The sequence below is a fragment of the Thermobia domestica genome, chromosome 12 (assembly GCF_964235325.1).
Source record: "Thermobia domestica chromosome 12, izTheDome1.hap1.1, whole genome shotgun sequence".
NCBI classification, from domain to species: Eukaryota; Metazoa; Arthropoda; class Insecta; order Zygentoma; family Lepismatidae; genus Thermobia; species Thermobia domestica.
Genome location: NC_137465.1, coordinates 41,602,627 through 41,629,172, shown reverse-complemented (window position 1 = coordinate 41,629,172; position 26,546 = coordinate 41,602,627). Strand labels below are relative to the sequence as shown.

Below are 26,546 nucleotides of genomic sequence, written 5' to 3'. Positions count from 1 at the left end.
AAGTGCACTCTTACCGCAAAATTTACAGGTAAAATTCGATTCTCTGTATAGAGAAAAGTATATATATATATGAATCAAATTTCTGGAAGCGGCAGAATTAAATAGTAAATAATATAGCTGTATTTTATCTGTACAAGTGTAGGCTTACTACTCTAAAATCATTACAAGTGTTATACGATGCTTAAAATAAACGAGTGAATATGAAAGAGGGTTAAGTTATGCATTGAGTTGTTGAGGACTAAGAGTAAGATGGCGTTGTATAGTGCAGTGGTGTCAAGATCGCGTTCGCAAAGACAAAGTTATAAGGAATGCTAGTTGTGCGAAATGCTACAAAATAGTTAGAAACGGAATTATATGTGATAACTGTGATAGATGGTATCATTTTGATAAATGTTGTGAAGTTAGAGCGGATAATATTCCAAAAAATGACTAGCATTGGGAAGGATGCTTACAAATGACAATGGCGTCTACTCAAAGGTGTGAAAACAAAAGAAAATCGAACTGTGAATGTGATAATAGGGATCTGATAAGTGAACTATTAGATGAAATTGTGTCTTTGAAAGAAGTTATTAATATTTTGAAAGGTGATATTGTGAAAATCAAGCAAGAATATACTTCTGTGGAAGAGAGGCAAGTTAGGCATGGTGTGAGTAACTGGAAAACGAATGTGGATGTGGATAATATGGTAGTAGAGACCGGGTGGCAAAAAATAAAACCGCGTAGGTCTAGGCATATAGAAATTTCAAACAGTGAGCCTTGCATTAGTGTTCTTACATCAAATAGATATTCCGTACTAACCGAAATAGAAGATGTAGACGAAGAAAACTCAGTGCCGGTAGTGCAAGGCGACATAGTGATCAAGTTAAAGTGCAAGGATAATAGGACAAATGTAAGAAATAATAAAATCAAGATCTATGCAAATAGTTATGGTCGTGGAATTTCTACAATATTAAGAGATATGAGCCATGATAAGAAGTTTGATACAGAAGCATGGGTGAAACCAGGGGCGAAATTCGATAAAATTGTGACAGAGGTAAGGAATAATTGTGCTAAGCTAACGGATAAAGACTTTGTTGTACTCTTGGGAGGTGCGAATGATGTTGCAAGTAACGAGACAGAAGCCGCCGCTGCTACACTACGGAAAACTTTGGCAGGTCTAACACACACGAACGTGATCGTTATGGGTATTCCACATAAACATGATCTTGTAGACTGGTCAATTGTTAATAAAGAAGTAGAAAAAGCAAACATTGTGTACAGTAAAATATGTAAACATTTTAAGAATGTAACGGTGGTAAATATCAATAAAGCTGACAGAATGCTTCACACTAGACACGGTCAGCACTTTAATGTTTATGGTAAAAGGAAGTTGTGTGAGTCTATCGGTAAAGTTATTGAAAACAGGTACTCGAGTATGAATCATAAAATTATCACTGAGTAATGAACAGGGAAACGTGAATTAAAGGCCCAGCTGATTCAAGATGAAGTTTGGCCAGTTTCGTACAAGCTAAATAACACTAATACAGTGAAACCTCTACTAACGGACACCTCTATAAAGCGGACACCTCCCATAACGGACACATTTTGTAATCCCCAAACACTGTAATAGGAAAAAACATATTGGCAAACCTCTCTAAAGCGGACACTCTCTAGTACGGACACGGACAGTCTTTCTTGTCTTTTATATGTATTATTTACCTCCGTATTACGGACATTTTCTCTAGAAACAAGTTATAAAGTGCAGTAAAAGTACACTTTTAGTAATTCATACGTATGTCACCAAGGAAGAACATGTGGGTGTGACAACATTTTGCCTCCTCAACTGTCTGTTCAGCAACCCAGAGGAAGGGTATTTGTTTCACAGCACCCTTATATCCTTTGCTTGCATTCCACTCCCACCCAACCTGTTTCAGAAACAAAAGTGATTGACAGTTGCCCACTGTTTGGGATGACTCATCATTCTACTAGCGCTGGAATCTCTAACCAAACAGAAGACAAGTTTGGCATTTTTGACCACGGGTACGCATATTGTCTTTTTAAAAAAGTCATTGCTGGACTGCAATTAACTCACAAATTAAAGCAACACACCGAAAACGTAGTAAGTAGCGATAAGTGTAAAGTGCAGAGAACTATAACATCTTATTCCCATGTTGTGCCTTGAATTGGATGGCGCAAGATAATGCAGGTACAGTAACATTTTGGTAATATTTATAAATACGTGATTCATGCAAAAACATTTTTCTTTTTAATTGCATATTACCTTGTTTATTAATTTACGTAAGAAAATATTGAAACCTCTCTAAGGCGGACACCTCTCTATAGCGGACAATTTTTGATTCCCCACAGCTGTCCGCTTTAGAGAGGTTCCACTGTATTAGGAATCATATTATGGAACAATATACTAATTCAAAAAGGAAGGCTATTAACAATAATAATACTACGTCTATGACTGACTTGAGTGAAGACGATACGAATTTTGACCTAAAAATAGGTTTTCTTAATGTACAAGGTTTAAATAACAAACAGCTGGCTGTAAACGTTTATGCTAAAGATAATATGTTTGACGTTCTTGGTGTAAGAGAACATTGGTGTCATGAAAATGAAATACCATATATTGTGATGGATGATTATTATGTAGCCAATAGTTATAGTAGAGAAAAACATAAACGCGGATGTGTAGCAATTTATGTAAAAAAGTCATATATGATGAAATGTAGACTATTTATGTAATGAACTACATTTTGAGGTCACAGGTATCTGTATTGAAGAGCTTAAGTTAGTTATAGTATCTGTTTATAGGTCACCTGACGGAAACCCCGTTATTTTCCTAGAAAATCTTGAGAAAATATTTAATTTTATAAGTAGAACTAGTGGAAGTATTTTAGTATTGTTGTTGGGGGTGATGTAAACTCCCACTTCGATGTAAAGCAGGTCAAACGCAGTGTATCCGGATTATGTAACTTACTTAGAGAGTACAACTTCTACTATACGAATGACAAACCAACTAGAGGATTAGCCTGTCTTGACAATATATTTACAAATATAACAAAAGATCGTATATCTAGTGATGTAACAATCTTTCCATTACAGATCACGACTCTGTCTGGATTAAAGTAGGTTCTGTTATTGCTAGGAAATGTATAATTGAGGAGAGTAAAATAATAATTACAAGACCAATATCCGATGAAAGAATTTTACATTTTAGAAATTCATTGAATAATGTAAATTGGTTGAATGTGTTAACTGGACCTACATCTATGAAATCTGCTAATAATACGTTTGAGCGTTTCATGCAAGTTTTTTTGAATGTGTTTAATACATCTATTCCTCAAAGGAAAGTTAAAGTTAAAACTAACAAAAAGAATGTAAAAAAAAAAAAAAAAAAAAAAAAATGGTAATACAAATTGGTATACTACCCAACTTGCAACTATGAAATGTACAGTTATGTCATTATTGGCATTATACAGATGGGACAAAAGTGAAAACAACAAAGAAAAGTATTTGAAAGCAAAAAAGGATTATAAATTAGCGTTAAATCAAACCAAAAAAAAAATATATATAATGTAGCAAAAATTGAGGCAGCACCCAATAAATGTAAAGAGGCTTGGAAATTAATTAACGAGGTAGCTAAAGTTGGTAATAGGGATAGTATACCCATTTCCCCTGATGAACTTAACACATTCTTTATTAAATCGGTTGAGGAAATACGTAAAAATACAAATGTAGGGGTCTCTGACATAACTGAACCGCATTCTAATAAATGGGTACAGAATAATTTAGTTTTTACCAGGGTAACAACCACAGTGGTGTTAGATATTGTTAAAAGAATGAAGTAATCGGATAGTGTTGATATTTATGATTTATCAATAAATAACTCTAATTCAAAAAGTAATTGATTGCATTGTAAGTCCACTTACATATTGCATAAATAGATATATAAATGAAGGTACTTTCCCTGACGTACTAAAGCTGTCTAGGGTTGTTCCAATTTACAAAAAGGGAGACAAACATTGTACAGCTAGCTATCACCCTGTTTCGCTAATCCCTATGTTTTCAAAAATTATCGAATACATTATAAAAATGCAGTTATGTGATCATTTGGAACAACTTAATATAATTAGTGATTCACAGTTTGGATTTAGAGTCGGAAGGTTTACGGTTGATGCTATAGACTCATTAGTAAGCAAGGTTTTACAAGTTTTTGAGTCCGGGGTTTTTGCAAGGGCCATATTCTGTGGCCTGAGCAAGGCTTTCGACTGTGTTGACCATAATCTATTATTAAATAAACTGGCGTATTATGGTGTAGGAAATACTGGTCTAAATTTATTCAGGACTTACCTTAAGGATCGTAGGCAAGTGGTATGTGTGGGAAGGGAAAAGTCACAAGTTGCACAGGTTGTATATGGTGTACCGCAATGCTCAGTACTTGGGCCTTTGCTTTTTACTATAATGGTTAATGATTTACCAAATTGTGTAACTAGTCACTCAATTTTATATGCAGATGACACAACATTTCTCAGTGTTAGCCACGACTTGGAAAAATTAGAAGAAATCACAGAAAGAACACTATCTGAAGCTGGATCGTGGTTTAAGACGAATGTTTTTTTCCTTAATGAAGGTAAAACGAACATTTAAACTTCAGTTTAAGAGGTATGGCAACCGAGAACAATTTGGACAGTGTAAAATTTTTGGGCATTATTACTGATAACAAATTATCATGGGACTCTCATATTCAATATATTACAGGAAGACTTTCAAGAGTTATATATTTGATAAAAAAATTTGAGGAATCAGGTACCACAAAACTATGTAAGATCCGCATATTTTGCGTTTTTTCAAAGTATCTTACTATATGGTATACTGTTATGGGGAAATGGTAGCCATGTAAATGACGTTCTGTTACAAAAAAAAAAAAAAAAAAAAAAAAAAAAAAGGTTGTGAGAATAATGATGAATGCAGAGAATACGTGTTATTGTAAACCATTATTTATAAGATTAAAAATAATGACGGTAATCAATTTATATATATGTATATACAATGTGTTGTACATAAAGGGCAAAACGTCAGAAATACACTATAGGCATGACATACACTCATACAACACTAGAAATAATAGACGTGTCAACGCACCATATTTGAGATTAACAAAAGCACAAAATAGCTATGAAGCCATGTGTGTGAGGTTGTATAATAAATTACCTATAGAACTGACACAACTACCTATGGGTAGCTTCAAAAATAGATTATATTCTTAGCTACTAAAAACACCATTTTATTCAATAGATGAGTTTTTAGAATACGATAATATTTAATTTTTGTAAGGTAATAATATTTAAGATATGTTATTGTGGTGAACTTTAGTACTTTAGCACTTACTGTAGATAATGAACAATCACTATTGCTGTACATTATTGTAGTAAGTTATAATTTGACGTTGTCTATAACTATGTAGCTGATTCGACAATAAAATTTATTATTATTATTATTATTGACGGATCAATTTTAGGAACTTTACCGGGCCAAATGCACACAATACTTACGTTTATGAGGAAAAATGAGTGAAAATCAGGTAAGGAGAATAATAAAAGTTACGAAAGTGGTTGTTTTTGATGATGTAAGCGGCATTGTATGTGGAGGCCGATTGGATAACATTCGTAAGTCCTAAACGGCCTAAGTCCTAAGTCCTAAATTTTAGGTCTTGTGCCTTTTAGGACTAGTGCCGTTTAGGTCTTGTGCCACGAAATGATTTTTAGGTCTTGTGCCTTTTTCATTCACCTGCTTTAGTTCTGAAATTCGCTACCACCACACGAGATTGCGACGATGCAGTAACTAGTTGGCAATAATGTTACGAACGTAGCTAATTCCAACGGCAACAGCTATATTTGTACTACTAAAATTATTATTATCTGTTCTGCAGTTATACACGAATTATATTATATAACCTATTTCATTCTAATAATTAATTATATAATTGGTTAAGAAATTCGTTCCTGGGTCATTCCACGTCAGTTCATCCAAGCCATGTCGCCAACCGACTCGGATTTTGATTATGTTTGGTACACTTAGTCTAAAACCACCAAAACTAACTTGTGCAAAATTTCAGAGCTGTCGCTTAACCCGTTCCCAAGTTATGGTACATCAAAATTTGGACATGGTAGGCAAAAACTTCTCGCGACAGCCGGAAATGGTGCACCAAGGTTTAAAATTGCCGTAGTAGCATGCTGACATGAATTATTTCAGGCAACAGACCTATCCATTCTGATGCAGAATGGTCTGTAGATTTCAAATCTGCAGTCAGATTTGACATAGCATCAACCTAAAGTGCACTTTTGTCACACACACACAAAAAAAAGTATGCTTGAAAAACGAGCCTCAAATAGGAGTACAAAAATGGCTCTATTTCATTTTTGCCATTTTTGTACTTCTAGTTGAGGCTCGTTTTTCAAGCATACTTTTTTTACTAGTTTTTTTTTTTTTTTTTTGTACAAAAGTGCACTTTAGGTTGACGCTATGTCAAATCTGATCACAGATTTGAAATCTACAGACAATTCTGCATCAGGATGGATAGGTCTGTTGCCTCAAAGGATTCATGTCGGTATGCTACTATTGCAATTTTAAACCTCGATGCACCATTTCCGCTGTGACGAATACAATTTTTTTGCCTACTATGTCCAAATTTCGATGGACCATAACATGGAAACGGGTTGAGCGAGAGTTCTGAACTTTTGCACAAGTTAGCTTTGGTGGTTGGAGATCAAGTGTACCAAATAACATTAAAATCTGAGTCGGTGGGTGACATTTCGGTATTTCGCTGGAAGAACTGATGTGGAATGAGCCCTCTTCAAAAGGAGATACGAGAATACAATAATAAATTTCTATAAAAGAATTTAATAAAAATGTTTCAACAGCATATTTTACCAGACTTTTCTGAAACTAAGCAAGCATTCAGAATTGCTATATATATATATATATATATACTCTGCGGAATGTATTTTATTAAGGGTAGCGCAAAAGCCACCAAAGTCTGCTTAATTAGGGCAAAAGTCCACTAGATAGTTCACAAGTGATACCGACTATATACATTAAGAACGCACACAGGTACAATGTTTCGCAGTGTGCTTTGATAGAGTTGCTATGTATAAGCAAGAAAAATCAACAAATACCGGTAAATTACTAATGTAATACGCGACACAATACGTTTGAAGAAATCATAGTCATTTAGGGATGTAGCCTGCAAACTTTTCCAGGTGAGCAGGCGTTTTCATATTAAAAGTAAACCAAAAGTATATTTCCAACTTACGAAAGCTTCAATAAGACAATAAATATATACATATAACAAACGTACATAAATACATATATTATTATTATACTTTCAGTTTGTTACCTTTTTGAAACCTGGGTCTAGACAATGCGTGAATTTAAAACTACAGCTTGTTGGAAATGTACGAATGAGAAATCGGAAACTGCTCATGAAAGTTCATTTGTTTGACTGTCTTCATCTTCTGTACTCTTATATGAAAGGGTTAAGATAAGTGACTTTCTGAGTATACTACTACAAGTAGAGTCGTTAAATTTTAATTAAAAAAAAAAAAAATCATTTTCTTACGAAAGCAGGATATAAGAAAGAATTTTTGGAAATACGTATCGTAAAAAGGGTAGGGTAAGATTTTTTTTTTTTTTTTTTAAAGTATCGTATCTCGCAAATCTCTGAAGCTAGTAAAATGAAACTTGATATATTTATAAACTTTCCACTGTAAAACAAACAAACAAAAAACCCTGAAAATTCAACACATAAAAGGAAAAGAACAAAGGGTGAGCTTTCTTTAATGTTCGAATTCGCCATTACTTATTCAGAAAATATTTATAAAGAACGATTTGCTTAAGCTGGAAGCGTGAAACTCGGTATTTCAACTTTTAACTAAAATTAATAAAATATATGTTTTAGCGTCTTGAAAATTACAAATTTTAAGAGGGAAGGAGGTTCGATTTCTATATTAAAATTTCCTACTGCTGATGAAATTTGGGCAGAAAACTCTTTTCCTTTAGGTCTGGGTTCGTCCAGTTAAACAAATGAGAGTACAAAGTGGATGATTACTTAGTTTCTTTCAATTATTTTAACGTGTTGACGTAGTTTAATTTTTTAAAAAGTGTTTCTTTCACATTCTATTATAAACATTATTAATTTACTATAATTATTACACACAGACTAAACCTAACTTGGAGGAGCCAAGAGTCTGTTTTGGGTGTTAAGCCATCATTTGCCGTCCGTGACATAACCTTTGATTTTAACTTCACGCACAATCAAGATTTAGGTCTCGAAAATGTAGCATATATGAAATATTATTATTATTATTATTATTATTATTACTACTAATAATAATAATTTTAACCGTAACACCTGTATTAGTAATAGTAAAGCTATTATCGTTGATAATGGTAACGAGTAAAGAGTAGTTAATTAGGAGTATGACAACTATTTGCTACGGAAAGAGTTGAATATGATAAATGTATGTGTAAAAATAATTTACTTCAAATCAACACAAAGAAAGCAAAATTTATGACGTATATACCTAAAACACAACATTATGTTACTAATACAAGGTCAATGCTGTGGAAATAGAAAAAAAAAAAAAAAAAAAAAAACGACATTATAAAAGATTTGGGAATCACATTTGATAGGTAGTTAATATTTTGTCACCACACAAATGCTATCATGCAAACATCAAGAAAGAACATAGTCTTTATTGTTTTTTTTTAAAAAAAATTTCAGAACGATAGAATATGTATTTATACAAATTACTTGTAAGAACTAAGCTAGAATCTGGTTCTGTAATATGAAAGAGTATATCTAAAACTTTGACTAACATATTGACAGTATTCTTGGCACGGACGCGATGGTAGCGCCACAAGAGATTTTAAGGTCTAGTGCCGTTTGGACTTGTGCAGCGAAAAGATTTTTAGGACTTGTGCCGTTTAGGTCTTACGCCGTGAAATGATCTTTAGGACTTGTGCCGTTAGGTCTTACGCCGTTTAGGACTCATGCCGCGAAATGAATTTTAGATCTTGTGCCGCGAAATGATTTTTACGTCTTGTGCCTTTTAGGACTTGTGCCGTGTCCCTGGCCGATGGAGTATTTCGCCGAAAGGTACACTTGTTATGATATAGTGGCGCGAAAGGCACTGTGGAATGGCGCATGTATGTCAAGGGTGTGACATATCATGTGTGAGTTCTAGAGAAGTATTCAAAAATAACGAGCGACAGTTAAGAAACTGTTGTACAAGATTTTCTTCTTGAGATTACAAAAGTTTAAAAGCCCCAGTTTTGAAGTTAAGTGACTTCTAACTCAACGGCAATTGTGCACAATGTACACAAGCTGTATTTTATGTTTACAAGTGGAGCTTGAGTTGAGTTGATTTTGAGCTTAACGTCCCGTTCAACAGCGAGGCTATATGAGACGTGGACCTATGATTAACATGGAACCCGATGACAAATGCTATTGAAATTTGTATGATTGCCCAAACCCATATGTTTTCACTGCTCTTGCTTATGTGTATACCGCCGCGCGGGCTTACTAGCTTTGCCGCACCCTGACTCAGTGCATTTTAGTGGTCACCTAGCACAGGTTGGTTAACGTCTATTGCACTGTAGTTTTTATGCCCCTAACCTGATGTATCATAATCTAATCAAACCAAATATAACCGCATGCAGTACATTTTGATACTTTTTTTTTCTTTCGATTTTTTAAAATTGGTCCGGCTATACAGAACTAATGCCATGAAAGATATTTTTTACTATCAGATACTATTTTCCGCCAATGGAGTATTTCAGCCCACTGCCTTAAAAATCATAGTTTTACAGGAGTAGCGTTACTAGCATGAAACCATTTTATATCATTTCCAAATCCACATATCTTCGTTACCCTCGATGACAACCTTACGTGAATACCTACCTTCACTGACAGGCCAGCTCCCTGCCAACTTATCTACCAGGTTTCCCTTGCCCTAACTCAGCTAGATAGCATTCGAGATTTTAGTCGACTTCTACCACAGAATGGTTTGCTTTTCACACTGTTATTTCGGTGCAGTTTTACTATACGGAGCCATAGATTGTAAGGTGCTGGTTTACTTTTGGCGCACCAGATTTAGGAAGATTTACAGGTAAAATTGAATACTTTGCATGAAAAGACCTATTTATAAAGGACAAATTTCTGCAAGCGATAGAATTAAATACAAAGAAATACACCTGTATTTTGGGTTTACAAGTGTAAAATTACGACAAGTACTTTACGAATGGCAAAATGGGAGTGTGTATATGAAAGCCAACTCCATTATATAGTATATCCCACAGACGACCTATTTCTGTACAATGTACAGAAGCTGTATTTTATGTTTACAAGTGGAGCGATACTAGTATGAAACCATAACAAGTGTTATTACAACTCGTATCATTGTCAACACCCACTTATTTTCACTACCCTCGCCTACGCGTTAACCCACCGTCGCTGACGTGCCTGCTCCCTCCGGACGCACTCCTCACTGTCGCTCGAACCCTGTAGCTTCGCCCCGCTTTTACTCGGTTAGAAGGCAATCTTGTTTTTAGTGGCCACCTAGTACCGGTTGGTTTGAGTTTTTTGCATTGTTGCTTTTATGTAATACATATGGACTCCGTATATATACGCAAATCGTAAGAGAATTGTAAATTTTCGACAATTACTTTCGAGAGCTCCTTTGAATTTTACCTACGCCAAGGGAGATATTTTCGTGTCGCTTATTGCAAATTATTTAGATGACAAGAAGAAGGAAATTAGTGAAAGAATTATAATTTTTCAATAACTATTTCACGTGGTGTACCAAAAGTAAACCTGTGCTGATTGTAAAGTGTACAGAAACATTTGGGCAAGTCATTGATTTGCCCATTTAATGTCGATAGCAAACCCCAACCAACCCCTGCGGGGCTTCCTACGCGTTCCTCCTCCTACTACTACCATTTATTCAATGGATCCGTATAGTAGAACTACACGGTCAGTTTTACGACACAAGGTAATAGTTAAGAACAGCTACTTCTCATCACCCGTGCACGAGGATACATCTTACTGTTGCACTACCTAAATACCCTAAGTACAAGGGCAAGAACAAGTCTATTACCTACTTTTTAACATCCTAGATAGTCAATGAATAATTCCTTAATAATGAAGTATGGCGTTTCTCGTCCTTCCGTAAATGGGAAGTACGGCTCCTTAACTATAACCCGACACAATTTCAAAAGTTATACTTACGTGCAAATCGCGAAGGAATTGTAATTTTTTAACTTACTTCTGGTGTCCCCTCCCCCCTCAAAATTCATGTAGGGGTACTATGTCGTCCAGCGCAAAATTTTTGAAGCACAATAAAAAGAATTATAATATTACTACAATTAATTTCCAGGAGTGTACCTAAAGTTGCCCTGCAGATTTATGACTTTTGAGCCAAAACAATGAGTAGATACAGGGATATCCTTGTACTTAATCAGACGATGCGGAAAATTTCGCAGTACAGTTTTGATCTTATCCTAACATTTAAATATAATAATAATAATATTTTTCTTACCTTCAACTTTTGAGCTTCATTTATACATTGTTGGTAATTGCCAATATAAAATGAATTTTTAACATCAAATAATTCATCAGCCTCACCCGCTGTCATTTTGCTCACTGTTTATTGCCAAGTTGCCAACATGTACGTGACGTCACATTGCGAAGCAGTGGATAAATTTTATTTTTCGCTCTTCAGATTTAGTAAAGTAAAAAACTAAATAGCAAAATTATTTCAACAACAATTTTAAACATCATAAAATTGATATATCTGCCCCTTTGAAAATTTAGCTTCTTTTATATATCTTTATTAAATATATGACACAAGTTTAGGAGAAATAATTATATTCAAACTAAAACATGAGGTAATAATTATTTCATATAATAACATGGTGCGAAGCGCTTTTCAACTGTCATCGTTCTTCGTTGCAGAAGAGTTGCATGAATATATGATAGTGTTACGCATCACGAAGCGACGTAAACAAATATTTAAAGAATTTTGAAGGTACTTATTTGTGTTGATTTAAGGTGAATTCAGCATGATAAGTAGTAATGATCAGTGTTCGAAGTGGAAAAAAAGCAGAGGTGGTATGTTTTATCAGGATTTTGACTCGACATACCGGCTATCTAAATGTTGAAATGCAGTGAGGATATGTTGCATAATGACTAAAAACCTTTGGAGAGCTTTGTTGCAACGGGGGTGGTTATGGAGAGATTTTGATCCCCCCAAAAAAACTTTCTGGAAAAAAAATCCTCTTGTGTTGTATTATAGAGAATCATACACGAAAATGCTTAAAAACCAAATCAGAATATTAACAATTTCATGCGAGAAAACTCCAGGTTCCCCCCACTCATTATAGGATATTCCAAATCCCCGGAAGGGCCATCCCCACAGCCGACAACCCCTAAATCAGTCCATGCTCAAAACGCGGCATATGTATGCATTAAGACAAGAAGGCACACGGACTTATATAACAAGAAATAACTCATATGGTACATCAAAATACAAACTATGTAGGTGAACTTCTTTGAAGACACTTCATTTTAAAAATAAAAGGTAGGAAAAGATAACAAAAATGTCGGTGTTGTCAACTTAGAAATTATTCCTACATAAAAATAATCTTTTATTAGAGGTATTGGATATAGTATACGTAAAGCCGCGTCAGTTCCCGAAGGAGCTGGACGCTCATACTTTCAGGGATTATTCATTGAGTATCTACGAACTTACCAAGGGGGTAACAAAGCGACTTTGATTTACTTATCGACTGATACGAAAATAAAACAGAACGTACCTGTACTTCATATCTGCATGTGTAGTGCCCTTGTACTTTATCTATGACTATGTGTGTGTAAAGGGGGGGGGGGGAATTTAACGCATATCGCATGTCTTGTGCTCATGGATACTTCTTACTATTGCACTACGTAGAAAATTTATGGTATTTCATGTAGAAGTGGTAATAGAACACAGAAGAAACGGAGATCACGACGTTCTCATGTATACTATTACCGAGGTATTTAGTATCTATTTTCCAGTAACGGTATGTTTTATTTATTGAAAAACCAGAGACGGTATGCCTTTATCACTGAAAAACCAGAGGCGGTATGGCATATCACCGCATACCGTCTCACTTCGACCAATGGTAATGATGCTAACAATGAAAAAAATATCAAACAATATTTATATGAGTGTAACATCATAGTGTGGTTAAGTGTAGTTGCACAAGAATACGTGTGAAACGTTGAGGCATTTATTCCGAAGTTGGGCGTCCGCTTTCGGCACGTTTTTTCACTGTTATCTCCTTTCCACACTTTCTGCAATTTGTTATTAGGTTCATTAATCCGTGCTCTTTACAAACTTTTAAAAGATTTTGCTCGTTATTAACGTATTGCTTCACAAATGTTAAAACTGTTAGTTCATTGCCCTTGTACATTCGCCATGTTAATAACATAAATGCTCGTTTCTTTCCCACAATGCAACTGTTCAGTTACCTTGCGCCAAGTAGTTCCCTCCGCTCGCCGTATAGTCCCATGTTTATAACCGCTTACATATATCAAATAAACTGATTTTTCGAGACTCTTATATATTATCAAGCACACAAACGATCAAATTATCCATATCTTTCCTGTAAACTTTAAAAATTTTGCTGGAAACGGACGCCCAACTTTGGAATTTAACCCAACGTTGAAAATTTATTTCAACTCACCTCTAACATACGCTAAAGCTTTGGTGGTTGGTAAGTTGATATTCTATCCTGTGCTATCCTATTTTATGGGGTCATCCTTATATTCTTAAAATGTAAGCTCCTCTTAGCATGAACTGTACTCTTACTGCCTTAGATAGTGTTTCTCAAGGACGCAGTTGCATTAATTGGTGTAGATTTACGTTAGGAAGGCTGAGTATAAAACACGAAGAAATTTAAAACAGAAACCAACTTCTGCTCTATGTGTCTGCTAAAAAGCATGAGTGCCATCTAAGCGATTCAGGGCAGGAGGGGGTGAAGCGGTCGCGACGGGTTGCGTTCGTGGAGAGCAAGCGTGTCAGCGATAGTGAATTTGTTCGTAAAATATATATGACAACGCAACTAAAAATTTTCACCAATCTTTTCTCTGTGTGAACTCGCTAGTGTTCTTTATGTATTCCGGAAATTAAAAAGGTCTGTAAGTAAGGAAATGATGATTTCAGTATATTATGCTCTTTTTTCACTCACATTTATTGTATGGTAATTTACTATGAGGAAACCTTGCAGGTGCAAAGGACGTATTCAAATGGCAAAAGAAGGCATTACATTGTATTAAAGGTGTACCTGATACTGAGTCCTGTAGAAATAATTTTCAAAGAATACCGGATCATGACAGTTCCCTTATTAAATATTTATTGTAGTTTAATTTATATTAAGGAAAAACCAAACTAGTTTTAATTTGCGATCTAACGTGCACGATTATAATACAAAGTACAAAGATAATTTAGAAACGCCGTCTGTCAGATTATGCAAGACGCAGCAAAACTTTAAATATAATGCAGTGAAACTGTTCAACTTGTTACTTTTACATGTACGTAATTTGGCAAACAAGCAGTTTCTCAAACACATTAGTAATATGTTAATAGATAATTTTATATATAGTACTACGGAATTTGAGGAATGCATTTGTAATCTATAAAATGTAAACAGCTGGTAAAAAATTGAGGGTAAACTTCCGTAGACGACATACCTCCTTAAAGGATTCAAAACATGGTAGCAGTACTCAACTAAACCTGCCATTACCTAATCTACTACTACTATCGCTACTGTTACTATTGCTATTGCTACTACGGAACTTCACCCAAATTTGAAAGATGTAATTCAATAGAAGGTTTAACCCTAGTAATGGTAATAATGGGCTTTTTTGTTTATTGTTATGTGGTAGTGCCATCAATGTTAATATGAAGTATAAATTGCAAATTGTGTTGCCTAACAGTTACAGTTTAACTGTTAGTAATAGTTTCAATTAGTTATTAACTGTCAGTTAGTAACAGTCATAGTTTTTTTTTTTTTTTTTTTTTTTTTTTTTTTTTTTTTTTTTTTTTTACATTTCAATAATTTTTACAATTTAAATACTATTCTTGACGAAGTCTATTGCAACTATGTTGTCTAATGACTAATAAAGTATTCTATTTTATTATATTGTATACTATTATATTCTCTGCACCATTTCACTACCCATTTGTTTCTTCTATCTCAAGTCTCTACCGCATACCATGTTAAGCCATCATTTCTTTTTGTTTATGTCATATACTCGTCGCATTTCTGACATATTACATCAGACTTGAAAAACACACCCTTGCAAATATTTAATTACGTTCTTATTCTATAACCTAGAAATATAAGAAACTGAAGATAAGTTAATCTCTTCATACGTCAGGTAATTCAAATTGCTCTTTTCATGTACGTTTGAGCAAGACATCGTATACTACCAGCACTGCTAATACGTTACTTCAGACTGCTCACTAGAACGAGTCGAACACTTTTTAGATATACTTCGATCTTGAAGGATCACAGCTTACAACACTGCGATTTATTGCTCCCATATTTAACAGTACAAGGTACGTTCTTATATGCTTATAAATGCAGACTTTGTATTAGATATTCTCGCGTTTTACGCATGCTACAGGTAACATCCACATATATATTTCGATTTCTTATATGTTCCTATTTTAAAATGAGAATTCATATTTCTTCCGTAAATTTTACAAAACTGTGCCAACATAAAATAGGATAGTACCTTCTATCCAATGTATGGATGCTAAGTTTAGGGGAACCAACAGAAACAGTCAGAAAAAGATTCTGGGAAAAATACACAAACAAATTTTCAAACATAAAATTTAAATTGTATCATTAAAAGAGGTACGTTGATGTAATTTGCATTTGCATTCGCATTCGGGTGCAATGGAGGCGCGGCCTTAACGCCCCTCCATTTCTGTGTTCATGCCCTGACTCGTTTATATAGCATTCATGCTTTTTAGTGGCCACCTATCACAAGTTGGTTCACGTTTTACGCAATGTAGTTTTTATGCCATATGTCCATACTGCATTTATACTCAGCCTTCCTTATGCTATACTGCACCCACCAATGCAACTCCTCTCTTAAGAAACACTTTGCTAAGAGGAGTTCATGTTTCATGCATAGGGTATACTGTCCATCAACTGAGATTGTACTGACGTATCATCTCGTATTACAACGAAAATTAGGGGGCGCGGTGGCTCAGTGGTAGAGCGTTCACCTCTGGTGCTTGGGGTCCCGGGTTCGATCCCAGTCCCCGCCAAGTGAACTTTGTGGTGGACAAACGCCGTGCTCGTGGGTTTTCTCGGAGTTCTCCCGTTTCCTCCCACTTTCTTCATTCTACCATTTCACTCATCTCTCATCATCACCGTCTCCTTTAGTCTAACCGGCATAATCGTGGGACGTAAAACTCAAAGATTTCATTTCATTTTTACAACGAAAATTACATTTAGTTGTTTTGCACTATTTTGTTTCCGACGCGTGCCGATATCCCACTCGGAACAGGTCAAGTCGAGGGACGCACCACAAGTAATTGTTCAGAAATTAAAGTTCGGTTTAGGTACCGCTGATGGCGTTCCGGATGACAGCCACATGAACCTGTTTCTAACATATTATTACTAATTAATTGTCAGGAATCTTGCTTGGATGTCAGGAATCATCCTCCCCTAAAAGTACGTTTGGGCAGACACGTTGTATGCAATCCATATATTTTACTGCAAGATAAAGTTTTTGTCTAGAATTCTTTCTGTGCACAATCCTCTTATGGATTTTAGCATAATCAACACATTTAATACGGTCCTTACTGTAATAGGACTTCCCCATTGTTATTCACACAAACACTTAACTAGTGCACTACCCGTATGGGGTAATAAGAGACAACAACTCAATAAAAAAAAATAGCAGTCTTCCTGTACATTAGGAAGAAATAAAATAATTTTCTATTGTGTTGTCCAGAACAAAGTATCTATACACAAAGAATCCAAATGTGACTTGAAAAGTGTTAAGATTTTAAATTAGTTTTGTCTCTTATTACTCCGCATCTTCCCCCAATAATCTGCTAGAGTATATTGTAGTTTCCCAAATTATAAAATTTTTAAAATTACAATTTTATATTTTCTAAAATTATGTAAATATTTAAAGTTTAACTTGAATAAAAAAATTAAAAAACTGTCTGAGATTAAGTTAACATACGCCCAAATTTACTTTATTCTACCAGACATACACGCGAAACTCATACAAGAAGGTATAGTGCGGGGGAACACATTCCAACATACATATCATATAAAAGGATCCTCTGGATTCAGCATAGTACGATTCGTTAGTACACTAGATCAACCTATACGTCAATAATGGACTTCGAAGTCTTGCCATTTGTTTACAGTGTTGCAAGTCTCAGTTTAGAACCTCCTGCTAATAAACTACAATGTAAGTGCCTTCGCGTATTACCTTTTCAGACTTTTTCGAAGCTCAGCATTTATAGCTATTGTGCTGGAAATAATTGGTTGCATTAAAACGTCTAGCATTTGTTTCTTCATTACACTCTGTCTTTATTTCTCGTTATATTCTGTGAGTAATTGGGTCTGAGATATTAGGTTTATTGAGAACCGATAACTGGAAGTTCAATTATTAGTTGAAGTTCTAGTATCGTGTAATTCTTACCGCATTACAACTATCCCTGAAACATCTGAAATTTACATCAGGGCGAGAAATTTCTAGTCGCCAGATTGCCATTCGCGACTAAATATTGTAGTTTACTGATTGACATTTAGCCTTTACCTTCGAGTTGCAAACAAAAAGTGGCGACCAAACTCTCTGATCTGATAGTGGGTTTAGACCGCCCTGATCTACATTACATGATACAGCAAGCTGTTCTGGCCTATCTCCACGCTTTTTTGTCTTCCTTGATCATATTTTATAGAAAATTGCTGGTTATGACTGATTACCTAGTTATATCATAAATACTGTCACAAAGTTTGGAGTGGCGCTGTAGGCTTCCGGAGTGGCACAGTGCTGCCATCTGTGTATAAAGCGGAAGATGCATGTAGTGTGTGACTGTTCATGACACGTTGATATTGTACTGAGTTCTGATGGAGTGGGGCGATTACGAAAATCGTGTAGCAGTAATTGCACTACACAAGGTCGGGAAGACAGCAGGTGAGATTTTCAACCTCCTTAAACACAAGCAAATCAGCAAGAGATTCTTGTATCGCACCATACAGCGATACACCGAGCCTGGAACGGCAGCTGGCCGCGCAAGGAGTGGCAAACCACGAAAGATACGAACCCTGCAGGTCCAGAAAGCAGTCGCAGCAAGAATTCGAAGAAATCCTGTTCGAACACAAAGTGTGATGGCTGCTGAGATGAACATCAGCAGAAATTCCATGTCTCGTGGGCTCAGGAGTGACCTACATTTACGGGCGTATAAGAGGCGGACTGGTCACTTTCTGACCCAAACATTAATGTCGTAGAGGATCCTTAAATCAAAGAGACTGTTGCGGCGTTACGCCAACAATCTGCACAGAAAGATTCTGTTCACTGACGAAAAGGTGTTCACAATTGAGCAGGCCTACAACGCCCAAAATGACCGTGTGTATACCACGTCATCTACTGCAGCTGCTGAGGCAGCTCTAAGGTTCAGAGGGCACATCATCCTGCCTCAGTGATGGTTTGGTGGGGAGTGAGCTACTCAGGTACCAGCTGCATTTTTGCGAAAAAGGTGTTAAAACATCTGCCAAAGGCGTACCAGGACACAGTGCTAACACCTATAGTGAAACCACTATCTGCTACCATGTTCCCTGGAGAAAGGTGGACCTTCCAGCAGGATTCCGCTCCAGACCACAAAGCGAAACAAACCAAGAGTGGCTGGCACGGAATGTCCCCGACTCCATTTCTACCGCTGATTGGCCTTCTAGCAGCCCGGACCTTAACTCGTTGGACTACAAACTTCGGGCAGTCCTTCAGGCAAAGGTCTGCCATAAACGGCATCCATCTGTCGACAGTCTGAAACAATCCTTGACCCGAGAAATGAACAATTTTTCCATGGACGTGGTGCGTAATGCCATTGACCAGTGGCCGGACAGACTTCCTGCCTGCATCAAGGCCAAGGGGGACATTTCGAAAAATGATTTGTGCGTCGGGTGTACAACATATCAATGTAAAACATGACCAAAATAAATTGTCGTGGTGTTAATACTCTGTGTTATTCACATTCAAACTTGTGACAGTATATATCTTTTGTGTAAAACAGTGTTTTCAGATGCAACTGAGATCGTTATTGTAACGTCTCCCTTTCAATTAAAATTTCGTTAGGTCTGATGTAACGTATAGGAACATTATATTCTTGATATCTGTCGACATGGAGAAACTATTTAAACGAATTTTAAAGTACAAGGTGTTTCCCAAACTTTCCAAGAATTTCTTTGTAAAAATCAGAAAACTTACCTTTGATTCCCGTCGCCGTCTTCAAATCAATCACATCGGGCTTATATACAACGATTCCAGCGATTTTCCCATTGTTGAAAGCATTACTGAAAGTTCATTGGCAGTTGTATGTTCAAGAAATGTTGCAATTTTGCTTGAATTCGTTCGGTAGAGGTAAAAACCCTCTCATTGAAATATCATTTTAAGGTAAAGGTTGAAATTGCAAAGGGCGAGTAAGGTTCTGATCTTTTCAGATCTGAATCTGATCTCGTTGATCATTAGGGTGGAGCTTTCTGCAATTTTGTTGGAAATTCGATGACGGCTAGTGCGGAAAAGGTGTCACCGACCTTACTGATTTTTTTATTTTTATTATTATTATTATTATTATTTTTTTTTGGACAACCCCTTACCGTGCCCTAACGGACTTAAGTTTTTTTAAGTGTTTGGTTAGGCAACACGCATAACACCAATGACAGAAAGGCTACTTGTGGTCGTTTTTAGAGTTACCTGATGGCTGTAATACAATTATTTTATTAAAAGAAACTTGTAGCAATGCTAGTAAATAATTTTAAAATGTTTATGAGTCAAAGTACAGCCATATTAGCTCAGTTGTTGGAATTAATGTCCAGATTTTGTTTGGAATGCCACGTTAACGATGTACACCGACAGCAAATGTCATCTAGCGGCAGGCTACACAACTTCGTGGTTACTTACTTTGGCCACGCTCTTCGAGCGTCGTCGCAACGTCCGACTCCGTCCAGAAGATTCGCTCGCCTCCTTGGCTCCAGAACCTACGCCGACGTTTCTAGAATATTCTCACCCGAAGTTCGGCGGTGGTATAAATATTGCGTACTTCGGCCAACCAATCCAACGGGCCAGTTTATTGCAGCTTAAGCTTTAACGGTTTTAGTTCGCTGCTGTTTCTGTTAAGACAGAGAGTTTGTGCATTGTACCTAAAGTTACAGTCTTCTTAGTGCGATACGATTCAGAGACATTTTGTACACTTTGGTTTCCAAGTTCGGAAGCAATGGAAAGCAAGATGAAGAAAAAGCCTGATAGCAGACCAACGCGGGAAAGTGTGAAACGAGGATTATTTGGCACTCCAAGTGAAATAAGTGAAGTGCAGTTACCCACGTACGCTGACGTTATGCGACATTATCATTGGTTTCGAAGTGGTTTAAGTGGTGACGAAAGTGTAGCTAAATTACCAGTGACTGACATTTGTAAACTAGTTGGACAAAGAGTTGTACATATTTGGCGTAAAGCAAGCATTCCTGTGGTTTCAGAAAAGAGAGTTTTTGACATGCTGAAAACATTTTATAATAAGTGTCGCACCAAGGAAAAACATTTTAGTCAAGGACAGGAAGCAACCTTCGTGCAGGTTTTGTTGCACACGCGGAAAAGTCTCTCTTTGATATTGCGTCTTGCAAATGTAAAACAGCCGAAGATTGCAACAGTGAGAGGACACGCAAGATTCCAAAACGAGAATTCAAGTTTCTTTTGGACCAGAGAACATCACGGAAAATGAGCATTGGTAACATTGACGTCCGAACAAACAAATCTCTGTCAAAGATGTTTTCCCGTAAAGTGAGCAGATTTAAGAGGCAGACAACCAAGAAAGACGCTGGAAGTGTTGAAGCAAGTCCATCAACTAGTGGAATTAGGCATAGGCACAGGTCAAAGATACTGGCGTCGTCAGGAGAATCCAGCGAAGCTGTTGTATCGGGAAGCACGTGGCCTATGCCTTCGAGGCGCGACCAAGAAGAAAACATAACGTAAAGCGCACCTGTCTTCAAAATACAGCGGAGGCAGCGTTTAGAACTGGAGCTTCAGACAAACAGGTTGCTTTGATCGCTTCTGCCGTGTTTCAGGACGCGAGACTCATAACGCCAGAGGACAAAAATCTTGTTGTTGACAGATCTAAGGTACGAAGAGGAAAAGATAAACTGGGTGAGAAGATCCAGAAAGAAAAGGCTCACCTAGGCCGGGCGATTACAAGTATCTACTTCGACGGAAAAAATGATGCAACTCTTGTGCAAGAAAAAAATAACGGCAAACTACGAAAACGAGAGGTTACAGAAAAGCATATCACAGTTCTGTCGGAGCCCAGTTCAGAATACTTGGTTTATGCCACACCTAAGTCAGGCACTGGCAAGAATATTGCCGACTCTATATTGGAGCTTTTAAAGAAGAACCAGTATGACGTGTCAAGTCTTGAGGCAGCGATAGTGAAGCCACGAACACAGGATGGGATAACGGCGTGATAAGTCAGGTACAAAGATCCCTAGGAAAGGAACTGCAACATCTAATTTGACTGATTTATACCAACGAGTTGCCATTTCGACACCTGGTTACCGAATTGAATGGTGGGACGACCGGACCCAACTCTTTTTCCGGCCCCGTCGGAAAGAAATTAAAGGATTGTGAACGTTCATCGATCGTCTCCTTTACACCTATTCCCGTTGAATGGGTGTCTGAAATGAATGAAAAAAAAAAAAAAGAAAAGAAAAAGATTGTTTAAACAGCGACCAGAACTATCTCATTGAAATTTGTAAGGCTGTTGCTACAGGAATGTGTACTACCGATCTAGCAAACAGAAAACCCGGACCATTATCACATTCACGAAAGCTTACATTGGCTTGTAGGATGCTTCGCTACTACATCAGTACTGATAAACGTAGTTCAAGTTTGTGTCTACTTTGCCAATACATTGTTAAAGTATACGCTTCCGTCTGGTTTTTAATACGGCGAAATCCTTCGTGCAAAATGGGCGCCATGCATCTGTTTAGCATAGTTAAGCTATCACGTTTTCTGCCAGAAAATCTACAACACATAGTTCATTCTGTTCTACAAACAAACGGATACTACGCAAATTATGAAAATGTGCTGATAGCGATGACAACAGATGAAAATCCGCATAATCGAACTTTAGGCTGGAGAAGGATAAAAAAGTGCCGCAGCCAGAAGACTCCAAGATCAAGCCGCCCACGTGACTTCATTGTTCCGAAATTAAACTTTACAGCTGAAAATTACTACGACATGGTTAATTGGCCTAAATGTCTAACAGAGCCGCCAATCACACGAAACGTAACGGATCAGCAGCTTGAAGAAAACATCCGAACTTCAGCTACTCTAACAACAACATTCTATTGCCGTAATAAAGCTGTGGAACGCACAGTGAAGCTAGTGTCCGAGGCAGCGTCGAAAAAGTGCAGCTAGAACGCAAGAGATATCTACGTTAGAGCCAAACTGAAGTCTAGAACAAGAATGCCCCGCGTCGAGACCAAGAAGAACTACGTGACCTAAGGTCAAACGTCAACAAATGCCTACTGGGTGGGTGGGCAGAACTTGATTTGCAACCACCTCCACGTGGTGAGTTCTGGGCTATTTTGCGTACAGAACAAAATAAGCGAAGAGTTGAACAAAGAAAATCGTGTTATATCAAGGGCTATGCCTATAATCATCGTTAACGTGGCATTCCAAACAAAATCTGGACATTAATTCCAATAACTGAGCTAATATGGCTGTACTTTGACTCATAAACATTTTAAAATTATTTACTGGCATTGCCACAAGTTTCTTTTAATGAAATAATTGTATTATAGCCATCAGGTAACTCTAAAAGCGACCACAAGTAGCTTTTCTGTCATTGGTGTTGTGCGTATTGCCTAACCAAACGCTTAAAATACTTTAAGTCCGTTGGGGCAGGGTAAGGGGTTGTCCAATTTTTTTTTTTTAAAAATCAATAAGGTAGGTGCCACTAATGGCACCTTTTCCGCACTAGCCGTCATCGAATTTCCAACAAAAGTGCAAAACGCTCCACCCGAATGATCATCATTCAAACGACGAGGAAGAAACTCTCCTGTAATGTGTTTCATGTTGAGTTCATCCCTAGAATGTGTTGATATGTACCGTATGACGATCCAACTGTAGGATTGTCTCCCTTCTGTTTTCAGGTACAACTTCGCGCACTTTTTTGATCGTTTCCACAGTTGTGCCTAATGGTGGTCGCCCCAATATTTGTCATCTTTCAAGATTTCGCCCATCTTTGAAACCACTTAAATGGTCTTTCTTGGTTTGAAACTTGCTCACTAAAGATCTCTGTCAGCTTTTAATGTCTCATGCAGGTACTCTTCTCCGCCACGTCAGAACCAAACACTAAGAAACGCGTTCACGCACAATACCACTTGACACACTGCCAGTTAAAATACGCACGAAGAGACAACTAGGAGCAGGAAGTAATATTGGTACTGGTGTGGGCGGAACATTAAGTTCACATATATTTTTGGGAGCACCTGGTGTCTCAAAAAAAAAAAAAAAAATGTACTTATAATTTTTAACCCATATAACTTTCCTTTACCTATTTGTTTGTATGATAATTAACTGTGACTGATGTATACATTATTAGACTGTTTTCAATCTTTACTTAGTAGACTAATTATTAAAATTAAAGATAGGTAGGATTTATAGTTAAATTGTAATTTTATTTATTTACTAATCATATGTAGTTCCTTGCTTTATGTACATTTCGTCTTTAAAAATCAGTTTGTAATTTTCGTCTTCGTTTCTTTTCAGCAGTAATAATGGATATTACGACTCTATTCAAAGCGTGTGTGAAGACAGTGAGAACTCGTAATAAGGCATTTGGAGTTGGGAGTGATGGGGACAAGAACAGACTTCTGTTTCCAACTCGGCCTGAAAGAAGTGAATTTATAATGAAGGCGAAAGAAATTCTAGGAAACATCACCAGGTTGCGAGATTTTCTCCTGGAGCACAGGAAAGCTTATCTAAATTTTGCTGGTCACTTGTCAGATACACCTCAGATGTCTGATACAGAGCGAGATAAACTGGATTCTGGTGCGCAGCGAATTATGAATACGTGTTCCCATTTAATACAAGACTTCAAAAAAGAAACTGTGAAGTTGCAGGGTTCTCCGCAGTTGGTAGAACATAGACAGGCAGTTCTGGACTTAGTAGAGAAATATTTGAAAGCTGTGTGTAAAATTTATTCTGAACAGAAAGCGATACGGGTTAAACGAGCATTGGAAATGCAAAAAATGTCGAAGTTAGAAATGGACTTCCGTGCTTCAAAAAGCACAACGGAAGATAAACTTTCAAAAGCGCATTTAAATTTGAAAGGAAGTAGTGTAAATGCCGATGATGCAAAGAGCGAAAGTACGGGTGAAAGCGCTGCGAAATATCCAAGAAAATCGAGTCGATCGGATGCACCGTTTGTAAATGAAGACGATCAGTTGTCAGCCGAAGAGATGCAGATGTTTGAACTAGAAAACGCTCAATTGTATAATGAGCTAAACAGTCTTTCGGAAGAACTGAAACAGATAGAAAGTAAAGTGGTTCGTATAGGGGAGTTGCAAGAAATTTTTACAGAAAAAGTGTTACAGCAAGAGCAAGATATTGACAGAATTGCTAGCACAGTGGTTGGTTCGACAGAGAATGTCAAAGACGCTAATGAACAGATTCGACAAGCTATTCAGCGCAATGCTGGGCTTCGTGTTTATATTTTATTCTTTTTGTTGGTGATGTCATTTTCACTGCTTTTCCTGGATTGGTATAATGATTAAAACGTGATGGTATTTTTTTTTTTTTTTTAATATCATGCATAGAATAAACCAGTATTTAAAATGATATGTTTACATGTTGTAAATAATAATAATTGGGTGACAAGATTACCGAATTTAAAATACAAGGTGTTTGGAAATTGTTACCAAATTCAACTCGTTATTTTATGTATTTATTTTGTGATTATTCAGAGAATAATCTCGTACATAAACACACGTACAATAACTACACTCAGAAATATTTCTTTAAAGGCATAATTTGTAGAAACGTAATAGTAACTTGTGTGTCCAAGTGTCGATATTCAAAATTAAAAATTTCTTATAGCGATTTGATATAAGTATAAATCAAGAAGTTATCGACAGTAATTAAATCATAAATTGAGAAAAAAAGAAAAAGAAGGGAAAAAAGCATGTAGGTAACCTTATAAATTTATAATCATAACAGTAACTTTGCAAGTGCTTTTCAATCATAAATATAATTCTACAAAACAAAATTGGTTCTACATTATACATGTTTTAATAATAATAATAATAATAATAAAAGTTTTAGCGGAAATATTTGCAGTAGTAGAATGTTTAAAAGAACTGTTTTAGTACAAGGGACTTACATTAACAAGAATGTAAACCTCATTTTTCACCTGGATATATATATATATATATATATATATATATATATACACACACACGCACACACACACACACACACACCAAAAAAAAAAGTGGGTGTCCCTGATGGCTCAATGGTTCAGGGATCACTTTTGGGGTGAGAGGTTCTTACTTCGATTTCAGCTCCCCAAGTAAGCTTTGTGGTGAACAAACACAATGTGCGTGGGTTTTCTGGGGTTTACCGTTTTATCACAGTTTCTTCATTCCATCTCATTTATCACAGTCTTCCTTAAGCCTCTTTGTATAATGGTGGGGCGTTAAATGAAAAAGAAGAAAGTGTAAAATGATATTCTGAGAAGGAAAATACTTTCATGAGAGTTTCCCACAGCTGCTGATGAAGGCTGAGACTGTTTAGTACAATTTAACTACACTTGGACACAGTAAGTTAAGGGGGCAGCATAAAAATGATACAAAAGCTAACCATTTACTCGTTTTTTGTAAGTATAAAAAAAATGTAACGTACCGCAGTAATATACATTATTATTCTACACCCGAAAATACGAATCAAAAGAGTTTTCAGTGTTGCCATCCATAGAAATTACAGTGGCCAGAATATGAATTACCCAAAAATCTTGGACAAGGCAGCGACTCCAAAAATTAACTCAACGGTATTAATTATTTATCATGTTGTCTTAGTTCCTTGTTAACTACTTTTAAAGTAATATATATATTTATTTTGTAATAAACGGAAAGTGATTAAAATTACACTTTCTGTTTAGTACAAAAGTAGTCTGCTCCCTTAATATTACATTTTGCAAATAATAGTAGTAATA

The 26,546-nt window shown here is 36.4% G+C and overlaps 2 protein-coding genes across 6 annotated transcripts in view; one reads left to right on the top strand and one right to left on the bottom strand.

Annotated features, from left to right (window-relative positions):
* The window catches only part of epsilonCOP (coatomer subunit epsilon), a 45,232-nt gene extending 33,489 nt beyond the window's left edge, over nucleotides 1-11,743 (bottom strand). Inside the window, exon 1 of the mRNA XM_081733657.1 lies at nucleotides 11,586-11,743. Coding sequence (XP_081589783.1) covers nucleotides 11,586-11,681 — 96 coding nt within the window. The 5' untranslated portion in view covers nucleotides 11,682-11,743. The remainder of the gene's footprint in view (nucleotides 1-11,585) is intronic.
* A 200-nt stretch (nucleotides 11,744-11,943) lies between these two features.
* On the top strand, nucleotides 11,944-25,807 carry Syx18 (syntaxin 18). 5 transcript variants are annotated; one of them, XM_081733653.1, is made up of 2 exons: nucleotides 11,944-12,074; nucleotides 24,104-25,807. In XM_081733653.1, exon 2 carries the CDS (start codon nucleotides 24,112-24,114, stop codon nucleotides 25,108-25,110), a length of 999 nt encoding a protein of 332 aa, XP_081589779.1. In that variant the 5' UTR covers nucleotides 11,944-12,074; nucleotides 24,104-24,111; the 3' UTR covers nucleotides 25,111-25,807. The 5 variants fall into 5 exon arrangements, with proteins under 5 accessions (XP_081589779.1, XP_081589782.1, XP_081589781.1 ...); XM_081733656.1 differs by having other exon boundaries at nucleotides 11,957-12,074; nucleotides 24,107-25,807; XM_081733655.1 differs by lacking the exon at nucleotides 11,944-12,074 and adding an exon at nucleotides 12,081-12,626 and having other exon boundaries at nucleotides 24,107-25,807.
* The last annotated feature ends 739 nt before the right edge of the window (nucleotides 25,808-26,546 follow it).

Coding starts and splice junctions, on each gene's coding strand:
- Syx18 (XM_081733653.1), top strand. CDS start 24,112: ATGGATATTACGACTCTATTCAAAGCGTGTGTGAAGACAGTGAGAACT.